This window comes from Myotis nattereri (genome assembly GCF_964212035.1).
Source record: "Myotis nattereri genome assembly, chromosome: 2".
Lineage (NCBI taxonomy): Eukaryota > Metazoa > Chordata > Mammalia > Chiroptera > Vespertilionidae > Myotis > Myotis nattereri.
Window position 1 is genome coordinate 194,418,977 of NC_138076.1, and position 16,413 is coordinate 194,435,389.

The 16,413-nt window shown below is 60.3% G+C and overlaps 1 protein-coding gene across 4 annotated transcripts; it reads right to left on the reverse strand.

The window, feature by feature from the left end:
* Window positions 1-3,982: 3,982 nt before the first annotated feature.
* On the reverse strand, window positions 3,983-16,140 carry PTPN6 (protein tyrosine phosphatase non-receptor type 6). Of its 4 annotated transcripts, none has more exons than XM_081085172.1 (16): window positions 15,962-16,140; window positions 15,751-15,873; window positions 15,336-15,530; window positions 12,694-12,883; window positions 12,435-12,551; window positions 12,216-12,329; window positions 11,967-12,063; window positions 11,023-11,102; window positions 10,685-10,834; window positions 8,934-9,065; window positions 8,673-8,827; window positions 6,972-7,039; window positions 6,726-6,877; window positions 6,525-6,616; window positions 6,062-6,203; window positions 3,983-5,055 (listed from the first exon to the last, which is right to left on the reverse strand). In XM_081085172.1, exons 1-15 carry the CDS (start codon window positions 15,967-15,969, stop codon window positions 6,089-6,091), a joined length of 1,788 nt encoding a protein of 595 aa, XP_080941298.1. In that variant the 5' UTR covers window positions 15,970-16,140; the 3' UTR covers window positions 3,983-5,055; window positions 6,062-6,088. The 4 variants fall into 4 exon arrangements, with proteins under 4 accessions (XP_080941298.1, XP_080941300.1, XP_080941299.1 ...); XM_081085174.1 differs by having other exon boundaries at window positions 15,336-15,604; window positions 15,962-16,101; XM_081085173.1 differs by lacking the exon at window positions 15,962-16,140 and adding an exon at window positions 14,378-14,559 and having other exon boundaries at window positions 15,751-15,856.
* Between the last annotated feature and the right edge of the window lie 273 nt (window positions 16,141-16,413).

Consider the following 16,413-nt stretch of genomic DNA (forward strand, 5'->3'; position numbering starts at 1 on the left):
GTCAAGGCTCCATGGGCCTGGCTGGGGGGAGGGGGGAGTGCGCCTGCGCATTCACACATAACACTCTGCGTCTTTCTTTGTCTTTGCCGGCAGGGGGCGCACAGGCTCTGGTCAGGGCAGTACAGGACTGGCAGGCCTGGGCCCTGCTCACCCTGGAAGTCCAAGCGTCAGAAATTAGGGCCCAAGCTGAAAACCAGCCCAGCTGCACTTCCCACCCCACCCTCCGTTTCTACCACATCACCCCGTTTATTTACCGACATCTACATTTTTTTTTTAAGACGAGCAGCTGTGGCTTTGCTGAGCTAGACCAAAAATATGATGACCCCAACAAGAGCTGCTTCCTTGGTAACAAGGGTTCCATGCAGCTGTGGGGGAGACCACTCAGCCTATCAGGGGCTTATGTGCTCAAAGGCCCCGTGGGCCCGAGATGGTTTGGCTCAGTGGATAGAGCATCGGCCTGCCGACTGAAGGGTCCCGGGTTCGATTCCAGTCAAAGGCATGTACCTGGGTTGCAGGCTCCTCCCTGGTCAGGGCACATGCATGAGGCAACCAATCCATGTGTTTCTCTCATGTCAATGTTTCTCCCTCTCCCACTCTAAAAATCAACGGAAAATTATCCTCGAGTGAGGATAAAAAAATGGCCCCGTGGGTCGTGTTTCCTGCTGAGAGCTACTCACTGCCAATTTCACAATCACCAGGGGTGAGGAACCTATGAAACGGCTCCACCTGCGGGGGTGAGCTCACTCCCACAGCTCCGGGCCCCCAGCGGAACAGGTGCCTGTTTTCAGTCCCTACAGGACAGGCCTCATCTTCCCAAAACGGCTCCCTGAATCTCAACCACCAGGGAAATGAAGCTACTGCTGTACCTGGCGCCTTACAGTCCACCTCCCATCCCTTGTCCCTGTAGGGAGGCAGCACTGGGGGCAAACGCATGTGCAGGGATTACAAAGCTGGTGGGGAGGAGGGGAGCCTTCCAGGGTGAGGGACTGGGCTGTCTTCAGCTTCTTGGGTTTTTTAAGCCGGAGATTGACTTTCCCTGTTCTGCAGGTCGAATGTCATGAAAGGCAGGGAGGGAAGCCGACGTGGCAGCCCACACCCCCGGAGCTGGGAGCCGAAGATGAGATTGACAGACAAGAAGGGTGGGGTAACTGAGTCGCGGCCACAGGTCCCATCCACACTATTTCCTTCGTGCTTCCAGGGCGGGAAGAGCGTGGAGCTGCCTGGAGAGCAAGCGTGTTTTCAAGTCCTGGGGCAGCCATTTTGTCTCCTCCCCATTGTTCCCCTTTTCTTAGTGACTTGCACCCCCATCCAGAGGGGTAAAGGTCAAAGGGGGTGGTCAGGAGGCCTCCACGGTCTTCAGGGCTCCCTGAAGGTCACTGCCGAGGGGACCGGCCCGGGGGCCATCTTTACCAGACAGTGTTAGGAGCTTCGCGATTAGACCATCCAACACTGTACTGGAAGATGGGCCCAGAGCCGGGACACGCACTCCGGCCGGAGCGGGCCAGTTGCTACAGGGACCTGGCCGCAGGCCAGGTGAGGTCTCTTGAGAGGAGTGAGCCAATCCCAAGCTCACGGTCGGCTGTTCGTTCTGGATCCAGCAGATGACAAATCACTCCGGGCTGGGGGAGGGGCTCAGAACCATTGTGTCCAGTGGGCAACTCGCCAACCAAGAGCCACTTCGTTTGCAGCACCCTCCACTGCAGATGGAGGGGATTCCGGGGTGCGGGGGGAGGGCCAGCCATGGGGGGCTGCAGCCTGCCGGGGCCTGAGGCAAAGGATGGTCGCTGACACAGGGACGGGGGCCTCCATCATTACCCGGCAGTATTAGAGACTCCCGACCAGCACCCAAACACTGCTGGGTAAGACGGGGGCCCCCACCCAGCCGGCCCACCTCCCGGGCAGGCAGTCCGAGGCCCAGGCTCCCTCTGGAGAGGCTGCAGAGCCCTAGCTCCCCTCCCCCCCCCCCACCCGCGTCCCTGGGGGACATTTCCGGGTGAGCCCTGCAGCCTGCCACCAGCTCCCCCTGAACGGTGGGTCCACTGCGGCCAGGCCAAGCTTCAGCAGCCCCCGGCCCACCTGTGTTCGGCCTCCGAGCCCCTTCCCCCACCACCCACACAGCCTGTCCCTGTCCCCACAGACCCGTCCATGGCCTTCACGGGCCCTCTGCATGCCCCCGCTCAGCCCCAGGGCCCCTCTCCCAGGCCTTTACCTGTCACCAGGCCACCTGACCCCCAGAGAGTGAGTGCTGAGGAGAGGAAGGGGAGTCAGGCCCAGGATTCAACCGCCGCCCTGGCCTCCACTCTTCCTTCTTCCTTCTCCACCGGCAGGCAGCGCAGGCTCCTCACCTGGGCCCCGCCTGCCGCCCCTGCGTACAGGTGTGTCCTCCTGCCATAGGCTGCCCCCCCACTGCCTTAACCCCTTGCCTCCCAGCGCCAGCCCTAGGAGCCTCCTCTGAGTTCTACCGCCCGCTAACCACCACCCCCCCACCACCCTTTTCTATCTGCATCCGCTCTCCTAGCAGCACCTCTGCCCCCAGGCCTAGATCAGGCCGACTGGTCTGTCTCCAGAGGGACAAAGGGAGGGGCTTTGGGGCCCCTTGGCCTACCTCCTTGGGCTCTCTCCTCAGCTACTCCTGCTCCAGCTACCTTCGTCCTCTGAGGCCTCCGACCCTGCCCATGGCCAGACCTGGAGGCCGGAGATCCCTGAGGTCAGCCACAGGTTCGCTTGGCAGGGGTGGGTTGTGCCCAGGCCCACGGCCCCACCTGTGCTGGGCATCCCTGCCTGTGGAGGGCAGACGGTCTCAGCATGGCGTCTCCCTGTCCTCAGCCCCCGCTTTAGGGTGCCTGCCTCTGCTGAGAGGCTCGACTGACGTAGCCATGAGCATCAGTGCTGACCTAGACAACGAAAGGACTGAGCTGCTCTCCTTCAGCCCCTGCGGGCGTCCTTCAGGGAGGAGGGACTGGGGACTGTGCTCTGTTCCCGGGAGGGACCAAAGTCGCAGAGCCCAGCCACTCCGGGACCCACCTCACTGCCCTGGGTCCAAGTCCCAGCCCATGGCAGGGAGCCCAACGGCGGTTAGAGGGTGTGGGGCCTACCTTTCTTTTGTGCAGCTGTAGCTGGGAAAGAAAGGGCGTTGCTGGGAGAGGGGCCCTGAGGCCCACAGGTGCACAGGTGAAGGCCCCACCCCCACCCCCTGGAGAGCATTAGCTCCAGGGAGCTATTGTGTTGCCCAATCTGATCCTCTCCCTCCCTCCCTCCCTCCCTCCTTTGTTTTGTTTGCATCCTTCTGTACTTCACACGTGTCTGTGGGTCTGTCTCCCCTACCACCCTCCTAAGTTCCACAAGGAGAGGAGCTGTCTTGTTCATCCTCGCACCCCAGCGTGACTCCAGTGCCGGCAGCACAGTGGACACTCAAAAAAGAAAGTATATACTGAACGCAGGACAGTCAGCCAACATCTATCAGGACTGGGCCTACTCCTGAGCCTGCCCAGCATGGGGGACGCGCACAGGCTTAACTCCCCAGGAGTTAGGTAAAGACATAACACAAAGAAGGAACCACTGGCAGCCCACTCTGGACACCGGGAAAGGAAGAGAGGACAAAAATAAAATGAATCAGGAGCAAAAGGGCCCGTGGAAGGGAGGAATGGGGGCACCGGGAGCCTGGGGGAGGGGGGGCGGGGGGAGCCAGGGCGGCCATAGTCCTGAGCTTCCTGGCCTCTATGTACGTTCTTAGCTCTTGGACCTAAGTCGGCACCAGAAGTGTGTGGTCCCACCCCCACCCACCTCAGTGACTTCAGCTGCATCTCCAGGCGTGTGGGTTCTGGGACGTGACGGCCTGAGTTAAAACCTTAGCTTCACTGCTCAATTGTTCTGTGACCTTGAGCAAGTTATTAATCTGTGCCTCAGTTCCCCCCACTGTAAAGTGGGAATGATAGATACCCAGACTGAATTAAAACATGCAGGTTTTTTTAATGTTTTTATTGATGATTTTTAGAGAGAATGGAAGGGAGAGAGAGAGAAACATCGTTCAGTTGCCTCCTGTATGCACTCTGACCGGGGATCAAACTTGAAACCTGGGTAAGTGCCCTGACAAGGTGACCTTTCGCTGCACAGGATGATGCTCAACCAACTGAGCCACCCCAGCCAGGGCAATACATGTGGTCTTTTAAACAGTGCCTGACAGGAGGAGCATTCCTCGTGCTCCCTGGCATCTGTGGTCAGTTTGGCTCAAATAAACTCTTACGGAAAACAAATAAATAAAAGTAAGCAGTGCCGCCCTGGTCGGTTTGGCCCAGTGGATAGAGCGTCAGCCTGTGGACCAAAGGGTCCCGGGTTCGATTCCGGTCAAGGGCATGTACCTCGGTTGCAGGCTCCTCCCCAGCCCAGGCCCTGGTCGGGGCACACGCAGAAGGCAACCATTCGATGTGTTTCTCTCACATCGATATTTCTGTCTTTCCCTCCCTCTTCCACTCTCCCTAAAAATCAATGAAAAAACATCCTTGGGTGAGGATTTAAAAAAATAAAATTAAAAAAGTAAACAGTGCCTGACACATGGCAAGCGTGTAATAACTTTGTTGCCCTTGCAATCATCACGCCTTATCTCAGCGATCTTCACAGCCACCCTGTTAGGATCCTCCTCCCCTTTCCAGGAAAGAGCCTGGGGAACCGGGGCCACCGGCACACTCCTAGTGGGTTAAGCAGAGCCCAGAACCAGGTCTGTCTGTCTGCACCTAAAGGTGGAGCTTTTTCACACACACACACACACACACACACACACACACACACACACACGCTCCCTGCCCACCTCCCTCTTCACCCCCTCCTGCCCTTCCCACCAGGCAGCAGAGTTAGAGACCCAAACACCGTGATCCTAGGGGCTTTATTTACAGTGTAGGAGGGTCTGGCCCCGCCTGGAGCCTTGCTGGGCTATTTACAGAGTCTGGAAGAGGGAGGTGGTAACACGACCATTTAAATTACAATGGAGTTGGGCGGGCAGCTCCGAGGCTCCGGCTGCTGCTGTTCTCTGGACGCTTCTCTAAGGGGACAGGGCCGAGGCTGCAGAGAGAAGGGAGTAAGGGAGTTAAGGGGGTGGCTGGAGCCTGAGGAGGGGGACAAGAGCAGGTCTGGGAAGGCTGAGCCTGTCACCCATCCAGGGTGAGCACCAGATCCAGAGGACACTGGGGACAGGGCAGGGAGAGCCCTGAGAGAGGGGCCAGGGGACACTGGGTCAGGGAGAGCCCTGACAGAGGGGCCAGGGGACACTGGGGCAGGGAGAGCCCTGAGAGAGGGGCCAGGGGACACTGGGGCAGGGAGAGCCCTGACAGAGGGGCCAGGGGACACTGGGGCAGGGAGAGCCCTGAGAGAGGGGCCAGGGGACACTGGGGCAGGGCAGGGAGAGCCCTGAGAGAGGGGCCAGGGGACACTGGGGCAGGGAGAGCCCTGACAGAGGGGCCAGGGGACACTGGGGCAGGGAGAGCCCTGAGAGAGGGGCCAGGGGACACTGGGGCAGGGCAGGGAGAGCCCTGAGAGAGGGGCCAGGGGACACTGGGGCAGGGCAGGGAGAGCCCTGACAGAGGGGCCAGGGGACACTGGGGCAGGGCAGGGAGAGCCCTGACAGAGGGGCCAGGGGACACTGGGACAGGGCAGGGAGAGCCCTGACAGAGGGGCCAGGGGACACTGGGACAGGGCAGGGAGAGCCCTGACAGAGGGGCCAGGGGACACTGGGACAGGGCAGAGCCCTGAGAGAGGGACCAGGGGACACTGGGGCAGGGCAGGGAGAGCCCTGACAGAGGGGCCAGGGGACACTGGGGCAGGGCAGGGAGAGCCCTGACAGAGGGGCCAGGGGACACTGGGACAGGGCAGGGAGAGCCCTGACAGAGGGGCCAGGGGACACTGGGACAGGGCAGGGAGCGCCCTGACAGAGGGGCCAGGGGACACTGGGGCAGGGCAGGGAGCGCCCTGACAGAGGGGCCAGGGGACACTGGGGCAGGGCAGGGAGAGCCCTGACAGAGGGGCCAGGGGACACTGGGGCAGGGCAGAGCCCTGAGCACAGGGGCCGTACCATGGCCACCTCAGGACGGTGCCCAGCTCACTTCTTCTTGAGGGAGCCCTTGCTCTTGTCCTTGTCTGCTGACCGCTGCTTCTTCACCTTCTCCTCCTTCTTGCTCTTACTCTGCAGATTCTCGTACACATCCTCCTTGTGCCTGCAGGGGGTGGGCAAGTGTGGGCAGTTGGCACAGGTCGGGAGACAGTGCAGGGTTACCCAGCACCAGCAGCCGCCTCTGGTCCCTCTACCTCACAGGCGAGTAAACTGAGGCCAGGAAAGTGGGGAAGTCTGGTCACTGTCCTCACACTAGACACCGCCGCCCCAGCACGGGCCCCAGGCAGTGAGAATCAAGCTGGACCTTGAACCCAGGCCTCCTCAAGAGCAGCCCTGTGCGCTCTGGAAAGGGCGGGCCAAGCTGGGGAGGAGACACCGGAGGACGCTGGGAGCTGGGAGGCGGCAGGCAGGGCGGGGCACTCACTTGGAGGAGGTGCGGAAGGCCTGGGCGTGGGTGTTCTTCATGGCTGAGGGGTAGGAGATGTTCCCGTACTCGGCCTCCTGGCCCTTCTGGGACTGTAGGCGGAAGTGGTGGGAGGGCATTGGGCTCCCCAGGACGGGGTGATGCCCACGGCCCTCCACAGCCCCGCCCTCCCACCCCGCCCAGGCCCTGCTGGGCACACACCTGCATGACCTCTAGCTTCTTCTTGGTGGTTTCAATGAACTGGGCGATGGCCACGTAGATGAACTTGTACTGCGCCTCCGTCTGCACCATGCCCGAGCGCTGGGCCCGCACCATCTGGATGGTCTTCTGGATGTCAATGTCACAGTCCAGGCCTGAGCAGGGATGGCGGGTGGACCTCAGGCCCAGGTGGAGAGGGACACGGAGGAGCTGCTCACCCACCTCCCCCTGCGCCCGCGGCAGCCTCACCCTTGGTGGTAATGCTCTCCATGAGCATGTCGATGACGATGATGGTGCCCGTGCGGCCGATGCCCGCGCTGGGGAGAGAAGGGGCACCCTCAGAGGCCAGGGCCACCCCCCCCCACCCCCCAGGAAGGGGCCAGAGCTCAGCTCCAGCCGTCCCTCTCTTGCCACTTCCTCCACCCCCTACCTTGACGCCTCCTTTCTGGCCAGTGACTGCTGCCCCCGCCCCCAGAAGACCCAGGATCCCGTCCCACCACCGTCCTGCCCGCTCCCCTGACCTCCCAAACCCTTGGCCTGAGCGAGGCCTTCCCCTTCTCCCTTCAAAGGTTATATCTGGAGCTTCTTTCTTCAGGGCTTCATTTCCCTTTTTCTTCAGAGCCTGGCGGCAGGAAAAGGGCAGCCCTCAGACAGCAGGTGCAGGGCGCACAGGAGCGTGGAGGAGCCGTGCAGCAGCAAGCCTTCCCCGCTTCTCCCGCCCGGGCAACCAGGGCCTGGAACCTCAGGGCCCCACATGCCCTCAGTCCTGCCCCTTCTCTGCGCCCATCAGGCTGGTGCCGAGTCTCGCTAATTTCAAACCCAGATTGTCAAAAAATAACCCCCTGCACCCACTTCCTTCCTGTAACGTCTAAATAAAGACCATGGGGATTTCAAGAATAGGGGGGGGGGGGGTGAGCGGGAGGGTTGTTCCTGGTGATGGATGCAGAGCAGCCCCTGGGAGTGGAGCATGGAGGGAGGGGGCACCTGCAGATCCAGGCCTCCCAGCCCTGCCAGGAAGCGCAGCTGCAGGCGGGCAGGAGTCAGGCCCTCAGGCCCGGCTCACAGGAAGCAGGGACGGGGCACAGCGCAGCTCTCACTTCTTGAGTGTTTACTATATTCCAGACACAGTGATAGGCTCTCATTTAATCCTCACCACAGCCCTGTGAGATCCTGACTTGACAGTTGAGAATCTGAGGGTCACAGCAGTGAAGCAATGTGTCCAAGGCCACCCAGCCAGTGAGGAGAGGAGCCGGAATTTAAACCAGCCGCCCTGGACCCTGTGTCCACTGCGCCCATCCGCCGGGCCAGGCTGGCCGGGACAGCGACCTGCAGGACTCTGCCCTCAGACCTCCTCACTGAACCCCCACCTCCCCAAGGAATGGGCTCTCCTGATCATGAACATGAGGGTCTCCCCTGGAGCTATGACGCCTGTGCCCGTCCTGAACATCGCCGTCCCTACACGCTCTGGAGCCAAGCTGGGGGCACTGGCTGGGAAGGGGAGATGGGAGCAGCAGCGAAGAAGCCCCCTCACTCCCTCACTCGCAGAGCTACAGGTGGGAAAGGAGAAGGGATGGGGAGCCACACTGCCCCTCATGGAGGGTGTGGGTGCCAAGAAGAAACGGGCTGAATGGGCCAATGCCAGAAACCATGACGGGGACCTCGTCTAGGCTCTGTCCGGCCCCGGGTGACCTGCCACGGGGCTGGGCCTGTGTCTTCATCTGTCTTTGGCAGAGTTGGACAAAATGGTACATCCAGGGGGCTCTGAGAAAGCCACTCCCTGGCACAGGGTCCAACAGTGGGGCTGGTGCACGCTCAGTTCCACCCATGGATCTGCAGCCATCAGGGAACCAGGAGAGGCTGGTTAATCCGTAAATTGCTGACAATAGTGTGTGGGCCTCAGCAGTACGGTACTTACTTGCCAGCTACTACTGACGTCTTTATCATCCTCACCTGCAGTGCACGATGATGGGCCCTGCATGAGGCAGACTTTCCTGCTGATGATTGATCTGGTCCAGGAAGCTGAGGACGCCCCCAGGCTCACTCGGGACCCCATGGTCAGGCCAGCTCAGGTACTGGTAGTGCCAGATTTCCCGCACCAGGTTCTCCTGGACCCAGTGCACCGAGTCAGTGCCCCCTGCTCCACACATGGCTCCATCCCCCTCCCAACCAACAAGGAGGGCCCGAGAGGGGGCAAGGGGGGGGGACACTCACATTGTCCAGGGGGGAGACCTGCAAGGTGCGGAGTTTGTACTCAGCCGTGTCTTGTTCCCCACAGCTGGTCACAGCGTAGGATCCGTACACACGCTGAGTGCCCACCTCTGGCCAATACGGGACACATTTGTTCTGGAAGGGAAGGCGGAGGCGGAGCGTGAGGCGCGGAAGCAGGCGGGACACAGGGTGCTCTGGGCCCTGCTCTAGGTCCTGGGTCCTGGTGCTGGCCCAGTCAACATCGCTTAGAGCAGCGGTCCTCAACCTGTGGGTCGTGACCCCTTTGGCGGTCGTATGACCCTTGCACAGGGGTCGCCTAAGACCATTCTGCATATCAGATATTTACACTACGATTCATAACAGTGGCAACATTACAGTTATGAAGTAGCAACGAAAATAATGTTATGGTTGGGGTCACCACAACATGAGGAACTGTATTTAAAGGGCCAGAAGGTTGAGAACCACTGGTTTAGAGGAATGGATGGACTGGCCAAGAGTCAGAGGATCCAGTGCTGAGTCCTGCCCAGCCACCTGACAAGTCCTGCAGTCCACATCGGCTGTGCGAGCCAGGCAGGCGCTACAACTACAAGTAAGATGCAGTCTGGGCCTCCAGGAGCTCATGGAGAGACAGCTGGGCGGGGAACCGTGGAGCAAGCTGGAGGGAGAGGCTAAGTCTCCCTCTCGTTAAGGAGGAAATCAGAAATGGCTTCTCAGAGGAGGGAGCATTTGGACTGGGTCTTCACACATGAGCAGTCTGTCAGGCAGAGATAGCGTGGAGAGAGGAAGTCGTTTCCTAGCAGCAAACGAGCTTGTGCAAAGGCACAGCAACCTAGAAGGGCTGGGCCCACTGGAGGCAGTGGGCGTCTCGGAGAAGCCGCCAGGCCTTGACCGCCACTCTTAGAGTGTGACTGTCCTGAAGGCAACAGTTCGCAATTTGGACGGGGTCACTTTGGCTCCAGGACAGGCTCTGTGCAGGTGAGGGGGGCGGGGAGTGGAGAGGGGGCGCGTTCCAGAGAGCTTTATGAGGCAGAGGGGACAAGAGGGGCTCTTCCCTGGATGGGGGCAGGTGGAATTGGTGGAATGTTTGCTTCTGGGCACTTAAGGCAGAAGGCCCATTTAGAACCTGTGTCTGGCCCGGCCAGCATGGCTCAGTGGTTGAGCATCAACCTATGAACCAGGAGGTCGAAGTTCAAATCCCAGTCAGGGCACATGCCTGGGTTGCAGGCTCCATCCCCAGTGGGGGGCGTGCAGGAGGCAGCCAATCATTCTCTCTCATTATTGGTGTTTCTATCTCTCTCTCCCTCTTCCATCCTCTCTGAAACCAATAAAAATGTATTTTAAAAATCCTATATAATAAAGAGCTAATATGCTAATTAGACCAAAGGCTAAATGACCTTCCAGAACAACCTTCTGGAACTACCAGTGGGCGGGGCTGCAAGGCAGCTGGGAGCCAGTGAGGGCTGCGGCAGCCAGGGCTGCGAGGGCCTACCCTTTTACACATTTTGTGTGTCTGGCCTCTAGTTAATAAATAAAACCTGCATCTGGTGGTCAGGAGTGCCCAAGGCTGGAAGCAGAGATCTGGGGAGTCAGGGTGTACCCAAGACTTTGCCACTGTGCCTGTTTCCCAACAAGGGTTGGACCCTTGCCCTCAGAGGTGCCTTTCTGCCCTGGCATTCTTTGGTTTAGTGGTGGTGGACAATGAGTACCGGGGAGGGGATGTGGGGATCAGGGGGTAGCGAGGGGCTCGGCCCTACCCGGCCTTTCTCCACTTCTCGGGTGGTCATGACGATGACACGGGTGTTCTCCTGCCACGTCATCTGCCAGAAGTCGTTGACCGTGGCCTCCAGGCAGCCCTGGCTGGCGATGTAGGTCTTTGAGGTCTCATCGGGGCCTAGCAGCTGGTTCTGGTGCAGAGACACACACACCGGGACCGTGAGCCTCTTGGCCGGGGACAGTCCTGCGTCCCCACCACCCTCAGCCACGTGAGCCGTCAGCTTTGGCTTTGCCCATGTGTCTGGACCTGGTACCTCCCTGAGATGGGGAGTTCCCAGGGCCCAGCCCTCCTCCTGTGTGACTGGCGGGCGGCACAGACCTTGATGTAGTTGGCGTTGATGTAGTCGGACCCGGGGATGTTACTGTCCCGCCCCTGCAGGATCACTCGGCTGTGGTCGACTGAGAGTGGGCAGGGAGGAAGCAAGAGGGTCTGGGTCAGCAGGAGCTCACCAGCCCCTGGATCGGACCCTTCCCAAGCTCACGGGCCATTCTTGTCTGAGAAGCCATGAGGCTCTCGAGCACTGAGGGCAGGCAGGGCCTGCATGCATGGGCGTGGAGGTTTCAAAGGAAGGAGGGTGGAGAGGGTGCCGGTGTGGGAGGCTTGGGGGAGTTAGAGGGTTTTTGAAGAAGGGGAGGTTCTGTTGTGTGGGTGGGAGATGGATCCTCCCTGAGTTGGGGGTAGGGATCCTAGGAGATGGCGGAGGTTGGCTGAGGGAAGGAGAATCTCCTGGGTGGATGCTGCTTGGGAGGGGGAGGAATGGAGGCCATGGAGGGAGGGAGAGGGATAGAAGCCATGGGGGAGAGGGAGGGATGGAGGCCATGGGGGGAGGGCAAGGGATGAGGCCCATGGGGGGAGGGAGAGAGATGGAGGCCATGGGGGGAGGAATGGGGACCATAAGGGGAGGGAGGGGGAGGCCATGGAGGAAGGGGGGAGGGAGGCTATGGGGGGAGGGATGGGGAGGGGGAAGGGAGGCCATGGAGGGAAGGGGAAGGGAGGCCATGCAGGGAGGGATGGGGCCCATGGGAGAGGGGGAGGGAGGCCATGTGGGGGGGACGGAGGCCATGTTGGGGGGATGGGGCCCATGGGGGAAGGGGGAAGGAGGCCATGGGGGGAGGGGGGAGGCCATGGGGGAAGGGGGAAGGAGTCCATGGGGGGAGGGGGAGGGAGTCCATGGGGGAGGGGGAGGGATGGAGGCCATGGGGGAGGGGGAGGGATGGAGGCCATGGGGGAGGGGGAGGGATGGAGGCCATGGGGATGCTCACATGGGAGAATGTTCTTATAACGGTTCTTGCTCTTGTTTTCTGGCCGCTGCCCTTCCAGCCGCTGGTGCAGGTTCTTCACCTCCTGCTTCTGCAGACTCTGAGGGGCGAGAAGGGGCAATGGAGTGCCAGCCCCAAGAGGGGCGTCTATGGCGGGAGAGAGCCTGGGGCAGATCAGTATCAGGTATGGAGAGAGGGAGTGGGGTCTGCCAGCACCCCATGCCGGTCACCCTCATGGTCCCTGTCATGCACCTCAAACTCCTCCCAGAATCCAGCCTTGGCTGTGTTCTCCGAGTCCTGCTTCTTGTTCAGTTCCAAGACCCGGTTCTCGATGTCGGCCGCATTCACCCGCGTGGCGTAGTATGGCTAGGGTGGGCGCGGGCGAAAAGTCAGTGACTGCCCGATCTCAGAGGCTCCGAGGCGGCGGGACTGCACAGGGGGAGGAAGAACGCAGCCAGGCCCACGCCTCACCTGCCGCAGGTAGACAAAGGCGCCCGAGGCCTCCTCAATCCCCGTCTTCTTGAAATGCTCCACCAGGTCCGTGAGGCTGTCGAAGGTCTCTGAGCCACCCACTGTGTAGCGTCCACCCTGAGGGATACCAAGTCAGGCCAGCCCTCAGGGCCCAAGTCTCCCTCTCTCCCTCTCCCCCCAGCCTTGGCCGGAAGCCTGGCTGACTCTCCCCACCGCCCACGCCCCAGCAAGGGGCTCCCCCCCTGCCAGGCTGCCTTACCTCGCACATGATCTTGATATGGGTGACTCTGAGCGGGGAGCCTGGGCCAGCTTTGGGCTGGTCGTTGAGCACAGACAGCACAAAATCTCCAGGCTGGCTGAGACTCTCACGCACAAGAAACGTCCAGGGCTCACCCTTGGCCTGCAGCAGTGTCTCCGCCTGCCCCCCAGACATGTGGCCATGGTACCACCTAGAAAGGGCAGCATCGGGGAAGATGAGTCCTGGGCCGAGGGGCAGTCACTGAGAGGCTCACAGGGAGGGACAGGGAAACAGTACCTGTGATGGGCCAGACACTATGCTAGATGCTTCCAATCCCACCACCATATTTAGGTCTGTTACTCACAAAACACAAAGAGGCAGGTACCATGCCCATTTTACAGATGAGGACACTGAGGTTGTCCACTGCACACTGGCCCAAGGCCCTTGCTGATAACGAGCAAACCTCAGGAGTGCTCACCAGGCCCACCTCTGGAAGTTTAATACAAAGGCAGGAAGGCAGGCCCTGTCCAGGATATTCGGAGGGAGAAACCAGGAAGGGTCTCCGTGGAAGACGGGGCTAGGCTAGGGAAAGAGGACGGTGACCAAGAGGAAAGCAGCCAAAGGTCAAACCACAGAGAGCCATGGAGATGGGAGAGACGGAAGTCACCAGGGAGGCCTGATGGAAAGAACTCCTCCAGGGAGGCAGGCAAGATAGACAACCAGCAGGGGAGAGTGGTTTAGGGGGCTCTGGGGTGCCCAGGATGATGCCATTGAAGAGGAGGCTGGGGGTCAGAGGGGCTCAAAGGGGCTCAAAAGGGCAGAAAGCAGAACTAGGACCTTTCCCCGAAGCACACCCCCTTCCCAGGAGGAAACTGTAGCCCCACAATGCCCAGCCCCACAGGAAACCACGTGATGGAAAAAACACAAAACTCCTTCTGGGGAGAGAGTGAGAAGTGAGGTTGTGAGGTTTCCTCAGCCCAGGGACCTCGGGAGGGGGGGACATTTTCCAACCGCAAAAATGGGGGGTGGGGAAGAGGGCATCTCACTCCAGCCCAGAGACGACCACAGCTCAAAGACCTTCAGGGTCTCCTGGCCTATCCAGGAGCCCTCTGGCCACCCCATCCCGCTACTCAGGGACAGGCCAGAGCCCCAGGGCAATGAGGAGGGGTCTGGCCCTCTTCCCCCAGGCCCCAGGATGAGGAAGTTTCCATGCAAATGTCAGGCTGACCACAGGCACAGAGCTAGCCATCAAGGGGACCAATGCAAATTCCTGTGGAGTGGGAGGGGCAGCAGCAGTGGCTGCAGGGACACAGAGGTCTGGAGAAAGAGCCTCCCACACACACTTCCAAGGTCAGGGGTGAGCCCAGAGTGTCCAGGCGTAGGTAACCAAAAGGGCCTCTTAGAGTCAGCTTCCTGGTCTTGACCAGCCCCAGCCCCAGCTCTATTCTCCTCCTGTTTCTCCCAAGTGATGGGAACCCAGGCCTCAGCCTCCTCCCCAAGGGGTCTGCTCAGACCCTCCTTCCCTCTCCCAGCTCAGTCCCCAACCTACTGCTTCTCTATGGTCTGGCAACCCCATTCTCCTACTGCAAGAGCCTGGCTGTGGGCAAGGGCCGAAAGAGGACATGAGTTCAGCGAGTCTGGGTGACAAATCCCCAGGCACGTTAGTGATGGGACCTAGGGAAAGGGTAGGAAAGGACGAGGTCACCATGCTGAGGCTTCTCTCCTAGAAGGCATGGCTTCAAAGGAAGTGATCAATGGCTTCATGTGGACTGGAGAGAGTCATGGTGGGGCTTGGGGCCTTCACCTCACCTCATCCACTTCTAAGTCTTAATCAATGACTTGAACAAAAATATGGATGCAAGGTGGGAGGCATGCATCTCAGAAGCACTGAAAACGGACAGAATCAAGGTTCAGAATCATGTCAACAATAGATACACAAATACAGTACAAGGGCACATTGGCTTGGCCACAGGAGTATGGGGGAAAAAACACCCTAGAATTTTGCAGCTGCCCTTCGCCTTAACAGGAGCTGTCATTGAGACGTAGCTGCTAGAATGAACCACCTGTGATGCTGAGTGTTCAGGTGCCCCACCTCCCACCCAAGCTTTAGGGGGACCACCTGGAGAGTGGCCAGGCCCGCTCTGCGGCCACAGCGTTGGAGCCAAAGGGATGGAAGGGAAATGGCCTGAGTATTACCCTGTGCCCAGTCCTGGGCCCTTACACACGTGACCAGATCACACAGCGATGCCCTGCCAGCCCCAAGAGGCAGACCCATTCCCGCTGGTCTGCTGAGGCAAGGCGTTAGTGTCCTCATAGACCCTTCTCCCTGCTCCTTCTCCACCGTGCACTGTATTAACCTGCCCAGAAGGAGGGAATGGTTACAGGAAGTCAGATTCAGTTCCATAGAAGGAAGAGGAGCTTTCTAACAAGGCTGGCCACAAGGAGTGGACTCTGTCACCAGTGCGGCCTGGGTTGCCAGTCGACAGGGACCCCGAAGGGTGAGGTGACCTCTCGCTTCCTCAGGGGTAGACGGAAAGGGGTGGGAGGTTCGTCCACTGAGACACAGCCTAGGGTCACACGGAAGACGGAGGGCCACAGAGCCCTGGGAGGGCGCCGGGATAGGGAAGGCACTGCCAGTGAGGGGCGGAAGCAAAGCCCCTCACCTCTCACTGGTCGGGTCAGAGCAGTTGAGCGGGTACTTGAGGTGGATGATGGTGCCGTCGCGGTCCTGCAGGACGCCGTGCTGCTGCGTGTAGTACTCCACCAGCTCCGTCAGCGTCGCAAACTTCTCCCCCCCATACAGGTCGTAGAAATCCCCCGAGTTCTGGATCCGAATATGGGTCACCTGGTCCCCTACCCTGCAGGACACCAGGCGGTGAGGCCGGTGGGTGCAGGAGGAGGGGGGGGGACGGGTGGGGGATGGGCTGAGGTCCTAAGAAGGGGACACACACAGGATGGGGTGGACACAGACAGGGACAGGGACATACTGGGCGGGGGCTGGGGAGTGGGCACTACCGTGAGGGAACCAGGAATGAACTGCCAAAATCCCGGTCCTGGGTGGAGCTGAGGGTCACCTACCTGACAGAAAGGGAGAAGTCGCCCTGGTTCTTGCGACTCGGCCGAGCCAGGAAACTCCCATGGACACCGCGGCCCTTGAGCAGGGTCTCTGCATCCAGCCCACTGAGGTCTCGGTGAAACCACCTGGGAGGCCCAGGAGGGCGGTGAGGAGAGGTCGCACGGGCTCCGGGGCGCCCGTGCCTCCTGCCTACCGTGGGTCCCAGGCCCTTACCTCACCATCCTGGGGGCTCCCCAAAAGGAAGGGGGTGCCGGGAACGAGGTAGTGCCGGGGAGTCCGGGCAAGCGGAGACCGCTAGGGCTAAGCCTCAAACGCGGCCCTCAGCACCCAGGCCGCCTCACCACCCTGCAGTCCTGGTTCTGGGGCTGCCACTCCAATGGCCCAGGGCTGCCGACAGGGCGGGGACAGGAAGGGGCGAGGCCCCCTTGGGGGAACTCACTGTACTTCTCATTTTAGCAGAGACGGTGGCAGTGGGGGTGGGGTTAGGGCCCACTTTCCACATGTCTGCCATCAAAGGCCTTCGGAGCATGGCATTCCACAAATAAGGACACGTGTACACCTTGCACCCTCCGGGAGATCATGCTTCATACATGTGAACCCACACAGTCACACGCCATCTCTTCCTCCTCCCAGCTGCTTCCACACTGCCTTGCCTGTTCCGAGCT